Source organism: Podarcis vaucheri (assembly GCF_965113315.1).
Source record: "Podarcis vaucheri genome assembly, chromosome: 3".
Taxonomy (NCBI): domain Eukaryota; kingdom Metazoa; phylum Chordata; class Lepidosauria; order Squamata; family Lacertidae; genus Podarcis; species Podarcis vaucheri.
Window position 1 is genome coordinate 64604041 of NC_138761.1, and position 12845 is coordinate 64616885.

Below are 12845 nucleotides of genomic sequence, written 5' to 3' on the forward strand. Positions count from 1 at the left end.
TCAGCTGCTGATTGAACCCAGATCTCTCCCAAGGCAGCAGTGAGTGGAAACAATCACAAACATCCAGTTTCACCCATCGAGTTCAGTAAAGTTAAAACAAAGTGTGTTGCAACACAAATGGCCTTACTTCATTTCTATTGTGCAATGTTTTATTTCTAACTTTATAACATAAACATAACTTTTGAAACCTCCGCATACTAGCTGTAAATGCAGTAGAAAAGAACACACGGATGATTTATGGCTAATTATGCTGATATGTGAATGGGATAAACCTCAGATGCAGTTTAAGCAGTTGTATGGGGGGGAGCTTATTAAAGCAATCCTGACAAACACCGGAACAGGAACTAATAGCTAGGAGCCTCAGCTAGTTACACAGGTGGAGAGTAAATAGGATTACTCAGAAGTGGTGCCTTGAGGGTTGCATGTTAGTAGCTGTAGTATCAAGCTTTTCTTTTCTGCTACCACATAGTTTCCAAATAAAGGTGAAAGGAATTTTCACCTTTAAGGATGTACCGTACGCCAGATGTTCTACAGATAAAAATTGTATCATTGTTTTTATCAGTAGAACACATGGCATGTGGTGAATGCCAAAGACATTACACTATATGAAAAATCAGAAGTCAATTTTGAAAACTACAGAGATACATCTGCTTAAATTGAGAGTTGCTCATGAAAATCTAAGTCACCTATTCAAATCATATTTCAGGACAGGGGTCACCAACCTTTTTGGACCAGTGAGCACATTTCAAATGTTGAGAGCATCCTGGGGATGCCTAGCACAAAATAACTGCTATGGGTATGTGTGGCACAACACAAAATTGGAGTGATGGACATCCCCAATACCCTTATGCTTAAGCAGAGGAAGTCAGCTATGTCCTGCAGGTCCTGATTGTGGAAGTCACACAATACTGATTTTACATACAGGCAAACAAACACACACCAATGTTGTTGCTGTATGTTGTTGCAGTGTTGCTGCAACAGGGAATATGACTCAGTACCAGGAAAAAGATACAAGGTGGCCACACCACACTCACTTTCATTTCACAGAAATTGCTCAGAAAGCACCTGCACATTTTGCCCCACAACTTTCATTCTAGGGCGGCTAGAGACTTTAAATAAATAAATAAATAAATAAATAAATAAATGTTCAGAGTTTGGTGCACCTTCCCAGGGGCACCATTAAAAGCATTTATGGACACCATGGTTCCCACAGGTGCTAGGCTGGTGATCCCTGTCTTAGGATCTCCCATCACTAAACTATTACATGCCTTTATCAAGTAAGCCTTGCTAAGACTATGTTGTTTATGGAGAATTCAACTTAGGTGACCTTAAATTTGGATTCAAACTCGGGCACATTATTGGAGATAAAAAACACCATCAGCAGACTCACATAATGTACCTGCTACCAGACTGCTCAATTTCAAAATGTAGGTACATCAAACATCATGTTTTCATGGGAGGGGAATCTGTGGCCCTCCAGATGTTGTTGGATTCCAACTCCTATCAATCCCAGGAAGGATGGCCAATGGTCAAGGAGGATGGGAGCTGCACTCCAGCAACACCTGGAGAGTCACAGGTTCCCCATATCTATCCCTGGTGAGTGTGTTTTATTAATCACTACCATACCCTAGAACAGTTGTGGGGAATCTTTGGCCCTCCAGATACTGCTGAACTACAACTCCCATCATCCCTGACCACCTGCAACGCTCCCCATGCTTACCCTAGAAGAACCTTTCACCATGGCACATTAGCTTTGTACATGCAGGGAGAAAGTTATCTCTAACCATAAATCTAAAGTGGCACATTTCTGCAACAGATACATCATGTAGGACTGCTGGTCATGCAGCTTGGCTATCACTCATAGCTGTGGGTAAGATGCCTGGGTCTCAGCCTCAATTTCCCATGCATAAAAATGAAATGATGGCGAGTCACTTTACAGGGCTTTGAAGAAATCTAAAAGTGCTAAGCAAGTAACTAAAAACTGAGGGTACAGTCCTACAGCTTTAAAGGTATCTCCATGCTACAAGCCCCAGCGATTGCATCACCAATTACCAGAGGCCAGAACAGTCTGTCTTCCACAACACCAACACATCTCTACATTATGTGCCTGTTATGGGCTTAATTGTAAGCTGCCTTGGGAGGCAATCCTGGCTAAGAAGCAGAGTTCAGATGCAATAAATAAGTAATGCACAGTAGTGGGCCAGGCCATGAGGTGCAGCTGCCCTCTTGACACCAGTGAGATGGAGCTTACTTGGACAGGGTTGGGCAGGGTGACAGTGAGATTGGAGCTGTGCAGGCAAACTGGCAGGAATGCCAGATTGGTTCCACTGGTTGTTCCTGCACGGCCTTCATCTTGCTGCCACCCAGGGAAGCTGCAGGGATGTCAGGAAAGATCCATGGCTATGCCTCACGACACAGGCTGCTACTGATAACAGATATTCTGCTGTGTTCCTTTTCTCAAAAAGTAGCTTGAGAACTCCCATCACCAGTCATATGCTATAGCCCTCCTTTGACTGCGATCAGGAAACATGCAAAGGGATGAGCATGTTCAATCCCTGCACCTTTTAGAACCCTGTTTTCTAGGGCTACAAAATACTCAAGGGACGTATCTGAGTATAGAAGGCTCCATGTTGCAGTCAGCCACCCTCCACAAGTTGGTCAACAAGAACAGCGCTGGGGAAGGGGCAGAGTTAGCATGATTACAGGACACACAATGCAAAGCCATGGCTAATGGTAGGACTGCCATTTCAAAGGCGGAATTGACGTCCGGGGGGAATTTCCGAAAGGCAGTGGTTTGTCTTGGATCTTAGGCAAGTCAATAAAAAAAAAAACCTCAACAAGATTTGTCTTTCTTAAAAAAAAGCTGAGGTAGCTGGTAGACAGTTGTTGAAACATATACACCCTTCTGCCATTAAAGAAAACACAAGCCAGGAAGAGCAGCTCTTCACTTTAGATTTTAGGCAGTGGCGGCTCCTTAACTGTACAGTGTACCTCAGGTTACATACGCTTCAGGTTACACACTCCGCTAACCCAGAAATAGTGCTTCAGGTTAAGAACTTTGCTTCAGGATAGGAACAGAAATCGGGCTCCAGCGGCACAGCGGCAGCAGGAAGCCCCATTAGCTAAAGTGGTGCTTCAGGTTAAGAACAGTTTCAGGTTAAGAACGGACCTCCAGAACGAATTAAGTACTTAACCTGAGGTATCACTGTAGTTAATGTGGAGGTCTGAGTTTACACATAATGCTATGGTTAACGTTAACTACAGTTTATAAATCAGCTACAAACCTTGGTCAGCAAGCAACCTTGTATCGTAGTTTAATAAACCCCAGTTAAGCAGCTGGACTGGGTTCCTACGGAATACTAAGACATGAAGCTGGAATCTTATGAACGCAGTGGGCATTGCTTCTGGATATGCAAACATAGGCTGGTGCTGTCTGTCCCATTGAAACCCAGAGTACAGTTTAATTCAGCTTTGAGTATAGTTTTGCTGTTTTCAATATAACTGTCATAACTACATTTATCTGGATCTGGGCCTTTATTATTAGGTCACTATTTGAGTGACTAATAGCCCCATCCTATGTATATTAAGTAGCAGTAACTCCCACTGCTTTCAGCTGGGAGTAAGCAATGAAACTTAATGTGCTTAATGAATAAAGGGGGGCTTATTCATGTTGTAAGCCAACTTGAGCATGGTTTTAGCTATGGAAAGGCAGCATACTAATAAAATTATGTGTTTGTATGTATGAATCATAGAACTGTAGAGCTGGAACGGACCACAAGGGCCATCTAGTCCAACCCCCTGGAATTGCAGGACTGGTTCTCCACACGCATGCAAGTTTTTTAGTTTTTTTTGCAATGTTGCAATGTTGTCATTGCAAGTCTATAAGCCCCATTCACCCTTTTGAAAGGAGAATCGAGTTATTCATTTATTTATGCCACGTAATACTTGACAGTCCCTAAAAAATTTACAAAATAAAAAACCCCCAATGTGTTTACAATAAAACTCAGAAACTGCACTGTATTATTTCAATGCAGTATTAGAAAAACCTATTGCTAATGACCCATTTGCAATATCTCAATGGCCAGTTTACTGCAGCCTCGAATTTCAAACCAACTCTGCATCCTGTTTAGCAGCATTGCAGCTCCTCTTTTACATTTCAAACAGAGTGGATCAAGCCCCAGATCTGCCTCTCTCCTTTCCTTCCAGCGCAATAAACTGCTCAGTGTACCTTCGCTTGAGATGACGTGTCAGGCCGAAGGAACCTAAAGAGTTAAGAGCACCCCACCTGCTAAGTTTTGCTGAAAGGCTCCACGCGCGAGCGCTACCCTTTTGCCAAGGAAACCAAATTGTGCAACCAATTCAAACGAGAGGAAGGGAGGAGAGAGGGGTGGAGGGGCGGGGAGGAAGTGATTTGTTGCTGGCGCTTTACTACTACTACTACTATTACTACTATCGCTGACACTGTGATTGAAAGAAAAAAAGGGGGGGAGCGAGCACCGCGCTAGTCAACCGAAGGGCAGCCCCTGCCGTTGCTCTGACGCGACTTCACCACGCTAAGCCCTCCGGCCAGGTGCTGCAAGGGGAAGCAAGCCCCGGGCTTTTTTCCCCTTTCTCTTTCGCCCTCCTTCGCCAACAGGGGATCCATCATCGCCTGCTCTCCCCGCCCGGAGTGCAAGAGACCGTACCTCCCCGCCTTGCAGTCCCATTCATGCTTCACACACTAATACAACTCCTTCCTGTACAGGATGTATTATTACCATCATTTTAAAAAAAATATCCGGCGTTGAGTGTGGGTTTTTTTTTTGTAAGGCACGGTTCGAACTCTTTCCAAGCCAAAACTTTGCGCTTTGCCAAGGCAAAGCTGGGAAGAAACCCCACGAGTTCCCCCCGCCCAGCGCTGCCGCTCCGCAGGAAGGAAGCGAACTGGTTGGGCGGCGCGCGCGACGGCGGCGGCAATGCCCGGGCTCGGCAGAAGCGGGGCACCCCGGGTGCGTCCCCCAGCGCCGCCGAAGTCGCTTTTGGGACCCAGACTCGCAACTTCGGGCTGCACACAATCGCGAGCGCACGCATGCCCCGCGCCGACCCGTTTTCTCGCCGCCTGCCTATTCTCTTTTCGTATCAGATTAGCAATAACCGAAAGAGAAAAGGGAAACTTCAGCGTGAGCCCCAGCAGCTAGGACTTTGCTTTCCGTGCCAAGGGGAAAGGAAGGGAGGAGGGGAGAGAGCGCGGGCAGAAAGGGAGGAGGGGAATAATCGCTGGCGCTACACGGCGAAAGAGAAAGGCAAGTTCTGGCTCCACGTGGAGCGACTGTCCCGAGATAATTGGAAAACAATCCTGCACTGTGTGAGCGTTTCTGCAGACCACGAGGCGCTGCTTGGCCCTTCCAGTTTGCTGCTGCACGCCACGAACGGCGGGAGGGTGAAAGGAGCAGCGCCGGGTAGCCAGAGTCACCTCCACCACCCCACAGCCACAACGTTTCCCAGCACAGGACAACTGAGGCTTCCTCCATAAGACACACAGGCGACCTTGTCTTTCTTGCCATGCAAGATCAGGGTCAACATTAGCAAAACGAGTGACAGTTCTTGACAAGCACCCCTAGCCCGTTCTCCCCTTACCTCCCATTGCATCCTCCTCTCCAGCCAAAGTTGTTCCACACGTTGCTGCAAAGAACGCTCGGGCTTGCGGAGAACAGCGTGTGCATTAATGAATGCCACACTGCACAGCACTGCTTTTGGGATGCATATATAGCATGCATACATACATACATATGCTTTTTCTAAAAGAGGGGTTATCGGGAGGAAGCTGAGTTTGGAGTCCCGAAACACCACGCCGGGCAAATTCAAAAAAAGAGAGCTGGGTCTCCCTTCCACGCAGCCTGTCATTCACCTGACACAACCACAGAGAATGAATGAGACGAATGGACACAGGGATCAAATACCTGCAAGCTAAGCCGCTCCGACATTTTTACACCCTTTTCTTACCTCCAGTGGGCTGCTTGCTCCGGCCCAAACGATCGCGGAACGGGGACGCCCGTCGCGATCGCCGGAGGCAGCGGGTCCCCTTGGCAAGCCAGGAACGGGCCTGAACCTTTTTATTTAATTATTTGGGCCCACGCGTGCAACGCGTAGCCTGGGAGCAATACCCTTCCGCGCACGACACACAAAACACGCCTTTCACTGCACAAACCAGCACGACTCATTGCAAATAATCGATTCTTCGTTAACTCCTAAGTTACTCGCAACCGGGAGCGGAGGGATGTGGCTTGCAAAGGGGAAAGTAAGCTGCTAAACTTTTGCTGATGCAGCCTTGCGCTTTCTTGCAAGGCACCCGTTTTAATGCACGCTCTGACAGGTGTGCAAAAGAACTGCTGCTGCTCTCGCCCTCCTGGAAGCTCAGGGAGTTTCTTTTCTTCTCTGACACTGCGAGAGTTTCCCCCTCCCCAAAAAAGCAGCCCGACTAGACAAGACGTACACACAGAAAGAGGAGAGAGAGACAGACAGGCAGAAATGCATTGGCGTTGCGAAGGGGTTTGCTTTTCTGCCCCTTCTTGTTCTTATTACCTGTGCCTAGGTCTCCTGGCCATCCTTGCATTAGTCACTGAGGGCAAGGCGAAAAGTAGGTGGGCGGGTGGGGGAGGAGAGGGCTTTATGCTGCTGGAAGAGGTGCTTGGCGTTTCTTGCCGCTTAAGAGGAGCTCCTCCGCCGCAAAGTTCTCAGGAGCGGGAGAGGGGAGGAGGAAACAGGTTGAGATGAAAGAGTAAACTCTGTAAACAGAGATGCCATCAAACAAAGGGCTTTTTGGACACTCCCCCTCCCGCCAAATCTGGCGCCCCTGCAGTGCGCAGGCGCTTCTCCAGCCGCTGGCCCTGGGTCTTACTGGCACGGAGGAAGTCCTTCCAGCCCATTCGGCTCTGTGTGTGGCTCGAAGCGCGCGCGGCTGAGGCGGCGCCGGCGGCAGCAGCCCGGAGCTGAACTCGAGGGGGAGAGCGGGCAGGCGCGAGAGGCGCCTTTTGCTGCACAGTCCCGCGCAGCCGAGACGTGTCCTGCTGACACACACAGGCACACAAACACCCCCCCCCCGCCAGAGCACACCCCCGCCGGACCGCCTGAGCACGGGCTTGCTCGTGGAGCCGGGGTGGCTGGGAGGCGCCATGCCAGGCTCCACGAGAGGAGCCCGCTTCGCTCTCTCCTCACCCACTTCGTGCCCTCCATAAGGAGACGGCTGGGCTCAAACTTCCTCTGGCGCTCTGCCCGTTTTGCTTGCCAAGGAGGAAGCTCTAAGCTGCAACTTATTCTCCGCCAGGTCCACCTGTCTTTTTGCGGGGTGGAGGGGGACGGTAATGTCGCTAGTTTTTTATATATATTTTTTTACAGGGCTTCTATGACTTTTAACGGCAGGCAGGCAGGCAGGCGTCCAACAGGTGCAGTGCCACCTTTCTGTTGAGAAAAACGACCTGTTGAATTTTTGCCTGGTATTGGAAATGCTGCAGGTTACAAATTCTGCCGGGGGGAGGGGGAGAGGGAGAGAAGGTGGTGGCCACCCCATCTGAGGCTTACTGAGAAAAGGCTTGCAAATATACTCTCCTGGCAGGAGATTGCAGCAGGCTGCGCTTTCTTTGTATTTAGAAGCTGACAGACTGCTTCCAGTGTTTTGAAATCATACCTTCCATCCGGATTGTTGCAGCCCAGGAGTTGCCTTTGCTAAAAGGCACCCGTTGCACATGTGTTAGGAGTAGCTGTGGAGTGCACAGTGGGAGACAGTTTCTGCATATATCTGTAATGCAAGAGGGGAAATGCAATGCAAGACACCAGCACATCCAAGTTTCTGCACTTTTTGCATACAAGTGGGACCTACAACAAAAGATTGCAGGGTGGAGTGTTGCTTTTTATTATTCCAGTCAGCCATACAGTTGGAAAGAGCGTGGTGCTGATAACGTCAAGGCTGCAGGTTCGATCCCAGTATGGGGCACCTGCCTATTCTTTTATTGCAGGGAGATGGACTAGTAGATTAACCTCAGGGTCTCTTCCAACTCTACAATTCTATGATTCTTTATCTTCTTCAAGGATATTCTATTTCATTACCAGCACTGCTCATTTTCTGTTCCCCAACATTTCCAACCATCAGCCGCCGTTTGATGGCCGTTGAGAATGCTCAGTTCTGACTGGGCTGGTTTGGGGTTTTTTTGTCCCCTTAGGTTACCCCCCCTTAAGATCTTTAATACTTCTGCAAACTCTAGGGTTTTCCCAAGCTTGCTGATACATTCCTCTTCTCAGTGGCCCCGTTTAGGCTGCAGTGTTGGCACTCATCAACTGAGTTAACGATTAGAGGGAATGATGTGCAATGCATGCACACCCATTATGTATCCCCATGAGACTGTCCTGGACCACACCAATAGAACCAAGAACAGACTAGCATACTGATAAGGGGTGTGGGTGTGTGGGTGTGTAATACATGTCTGCCACTTGTTTACTTCATTACCTTTACAATATTGTCTGTGCCCAGTCTCTCAGGCTATGTACACATTAGTGACGTCATTCCCCCTCACTGTTTCAAGCTGCCTTTTTACCTCCTATTTCAAGTCCTATTCCATGAAGCTATCATCTGTGCACGCAGAATGGCTGTATCAATTGTAAGTAAAGGTAAAGGGACCCCTAACCATTAGGTCCAGTCGTGACCGACTCTGGGGTTGCGGCGCTCATCTCGCTTTATTGGCCGAGGGAGCCGGTGTACAACTTCCGGGTCATGACTAATCTGCTTCTGGCGAACCAGAGCAGCGCACAGAAATGCCGTTTACCTTCCCGCCAGAGTGGTAACTGCATCTGGACTCAATCAACGGCCTAACTGCAGTTTCTGAATGGTCTTTGAAGGCAGCCCTGCATACAGTCTATGGCAGCAGTCTAGTTTCAATAAATATTACTGGAGCATGAAAGACCATGACATAATCCAGCACAGATTGCAACTGATGCGCCAGTTTACGCTGATGAAAAGCAGTGCAAACCACTAACACCACTTGGGTCTCAGTGTCAATTTAATGCTCTACTGCCTTTATCGTTTACTAAGAAAATTAATTGAGGTTATCAAAAATGTCGTAACTTGATATCACCCTTATAGCATATACAGAGGTTTTGGGTTGAGGATCAGGATCAGTGTTTCTCAAATTCAGGTCCCCCAACTGAAGAACTACAATTCCCATCATTCCTGACTACTAGTCCTGTTAGCTAGGGATGATGGGAGCTGTAGTCCAACAACAGCTGGGGACCCAAGTTTGAGAAAGTTAGGGCATTGGTGGGGGCAGAGGGGAGGAAGGAAAGAATATGACTACAGCTACTGTTTTCCTAGGAAATGTTCCAGCACAGGTGATATAGCCTGTACCTGATCCCAGGTGGTATCCAGGTGGTCTGAGCTCCATGTGGGGATGGTTTGGGAAAGTCAGTGCCTCATTTAAAAAGAAAGTAAATATTATCTTTCCAGCAGTATTCCAGGCAGCCTGAGGACCATTCTCCACCTTATACTGACGGCTTGTTGAAATTAGTCTCCATGCCTTCCGGCCCACCAGCCCTACTTGGCACCAGCCTCCACCATTTACAAGCTTACAATGTAGGTGAATATTCTGTTATTTTGTCACCAGGTTGGGTCACAAGTGTTTAAAAATATAATATTTAAACGAGTTTTCAGACAAATAAAATCAAAAGAATAGAGTGGGTCCTATAATATATAAATCTCAGGTGTCAAAGGTGAGGGTAAAGATGTATATCTCCAGCATGCAATGGTAACCACATAATGAAGGTGCCAGGCTTTCTCTGTGAGGATAAATTCCACAATTTAGGAGCTGCCACAGATCATTCCCTCTCCCAGGCCACCTCCCTTCTGAGCTTTTGAGGGTGGTGGCACTATCAAGATGTGCCCTGCTCCTGATCTTAACACCCATGAATATGTGCAGGGTCGGAGGCAGTCTTTCAGATATTTGAGCCCTGTGTTGTTTATGTGTCTGAGAGATGTTTTTTATTAGCAGAAACTAGCTGATATTATCATTTTGCCATCTGGCCAAATTCAAAGTGCTGGGATTAATATTTAAAGCTATGCAGCTTGAGGCCAGATTACCTAAGGGATTGTCTCCCTTTCTGGGTGGGGCACCTCTGAAGTTGCTGGAGGGTGTTGACATAAGAAGGGGGCTTCTCAGTAGTGGCTCCCAGCTTATGAAGCGTTCTCTCCGGGGAGACGCACCTGGCACAATCACTATTTTTAAGCATCAGGCAACAATGTTTCTACTCCACCAGGCAATTGGGCTTTATAATTATGTCGTCAGTGCGTAGAATGTTAATCTTGTCTTTATAAATTTGAATGTGTTTTTTTTTTTTTAGCTTTCTGCTGTTTTAGTTTTACGTCGGTTATAATATATGCACCATTTTTGAGTTCCTATTTAGGGGGAAAGGTGACCAATAATTATAATAAAGCACTTTCTTTAGTAGTATCTTGCTTGTGAAATGCCCAAAGAGTTTTATTTTTGCAGGCTTTTCATTTTGTTCTTTAAAATTCTGATTGCTTTTTAGACCCTGAACACTAATTGTTTTATTCTCATTCTGGATGATTCAACGTTGTTTTAACCAGTGTTTGGTTTTAAGTCCATTTGGTTTTTATATTTTATGGTTTAAAAAGTCTTTGGTAAACTGCTCAGAGAACATACAGTTAATGAGGGGTATAAAATGCTGCATATAAAAAAAAACTAATAAAAAAGCCTAATTTCAAAAAGTGCTTGGTACACTTTTGTATGCATTGCTGTGGACGACTCTTCACATATGTTCACTCTAGAGTGGCTATACTGCCCTGCTTGCCAACCCCCCACCCCCCCTTATTGGGCCAGCCCTGGTGTTGTTGACTTGTGCATCTGGTCACCCTTTTCCAACAGGAGGGTTGTCTTTTGACAGTACAATCCTATTCAGAAGTGAGCCCCATTGAGTTCAATGGGACATACTCCCAGGTAAGTAGGTATAGGATTGTAGTCCAGGTCTGCAGTGTTTGAGTTGTGTTAACAGGGAGGAGCCCCATGCTAATCCACACAAATACAGCAGGCGTTTGGCTTTAGTTTTTGAACAATTGTACTTTTGCATGTTCCTATTTCATGTGTGTTTTTTTAAAAATAAATAAATAAATCAGAGGTTAGCATTTTAAAAGTCCAAGTAATTAGGAAGGGGTTGCTGACTTTTGCTTGACTTTGTATAATAGTCCTGCTGGATTTTTACTTTTATTTTTCTCTGCTTATGACAGAAGAGCTTCTGCTACTTCTGTCGTAGGAGGGTGTCTACTAAACTCAAAATGGCTCAGTAAATACTTTTCTTAAATACAGAAATGACTCACATTTTGAAAGAAAATGGTGAAATATGCAAAGTTCTCAGTTTAAGCAGTATAGGTCAGAATCTTGCACCTTTTAAGTGGTTTTAGGCTCTGTTCCTAAGCATACTTATGTGAAAGTAAGTAGGTCCCCTGATTTTCTGCTTTTGCAATCTGGAGAAGCTGTGGGGCAAGCAAAGGGCGAGGAGTGGTGGGTGTAGTCCCATTGTGCAAGTTAAAATCATTGCGCTGATGGGATATGTTTATTGAATATTGCCTGTAATATTTTGACTCCAAGCTTGATCTCAGCAACAACCGTGTTGGCACTGACAGTAAATAAGTAGGCCATTTTTATAAGAAAAGGCCTGCCCTGATATCCTCCTGTTGACATTTTGTAGTAGAAAGCAGTTAGAGAGCAGATGTGGATACTATAGCGCAGGGCTGAGGAATCTGAGGCCCTCCAGATGTTGGATTCCAACTCCCACCACCACGGCCAATGGTTAGGGATTATGGGAGTTGTAGTCCAAGAGCACCCAGAGGGTTGTAGGTTCCCCACGCCTCCTTTCATTATGCTGTGTCACTGCCGGGAGAGAGGTGTGGAAAGAGTGCACAGAGCAAAGATTTTCTCCTTTTCACAGAGCACTAGAACTCACGGACATCCTATGAAGTTGGAAGATTCAGGGCAGATAAGAAAAGGACATAGTTAAATTATAGAACTCTCACCAGTGGTGGCAGTGAAGGCCACCAACTTGGATGGCTTTAAAGGACAAATTCATGGAGGAGAAGGCTATCAATGGCTACTAGCCACAATGGCTATGCTTCCTCTCTACAGTTGGAGGTGGTAATACTTTTCAAGACCAGTCGCTGGAAACTGCAGGAGGGAAGAGTGCTCTTGCGCTAGGATCCTGCTTTCGAGTTTGGCCACTGTGAGAAGAGGACACTGGACTAGATGGGCCTTCTTGTGTTCTTAAAGGTAAAGGTAAAGGGACCCCTGACCATTAGGTCCAGTTGTGGCCGACTCTGGGGTTGCGGCACTCATCTCACTTTATTGGCCGAGGGAGCTGGTGTACAGCTTCCAGGTCATGTGGCCAGCATGACTAAGCCGCTTCTGGCAAACCAGAGCAGTGCATGGAAACGGCGTGTACCTTCCCACTGGAGTGGTACCTATTTATCTACTTGCACTTTGACATGCTTTCGAACTGCTAGGTTGGCAGGAGCAGGGACTGAGTAACGGGAGCTCACTGCCAACCTTCTGATTGGCAAGTCCTAGGCCTGTGTCCCTTCTTGTGTTCTTACTGCTTTATTAGAGCAGTGCAGCTTTGCCCATAGCTAAGACTGGCAAAGGCATGGCATTCAGAAATATGAGCCTATGAAGAGATATTACACGATACACAATTCTGCATGGAAGCCATCAGGATCATATTCAAGTAATTTTTTGCCAGAGTAGGTGCACTGAAATAAATGGCCACAGATGCTCCTAAAAGGTGTGAGCCACCTCAACATTCTCACTGGGGTA

The 12845-nt window shown here is 46.7% G+C and overlaps 1 protein-coding gene across 4 annotated transcripts in view; it reads right to left on the reverse strand.

Annotated features, from left to right (window-relative positions):
* Positions 1 to 12845, reverse strand: part of MYB (MYB proto-oncogene, transcription factor) — an 86367-nt gene that overhangs the window by 31369 nt on the left and 42153 nt on the right. For 3 of the 4 annotated variants that reach the window (XM_082215909.1, XM_082215906.1, XM_082215907.1), the window contains exons 1-2: positions 6878 to 6920; positions 6562 to 6712 (exon numbers count right to left, since the gene is read on the reverse strand). The exons of the other annotated variant lie outside the window; for it this stretch is intronic. In XM_082215909.1, the coding sequence (XP_082072035.1) occupies positions 6562 to 6712; positions 6878 to 6905 (179 nt within the window). In that variant the 5' untranslated portion in view covers positions 6906 to 6920. Of the gene's footprint in view, positions 1 to 6561; positions 6713 to 6877; positions 6921 to 12845 lie in introns of those variants that run through there. 4 annotated transcript variants of the gene reach the window in all.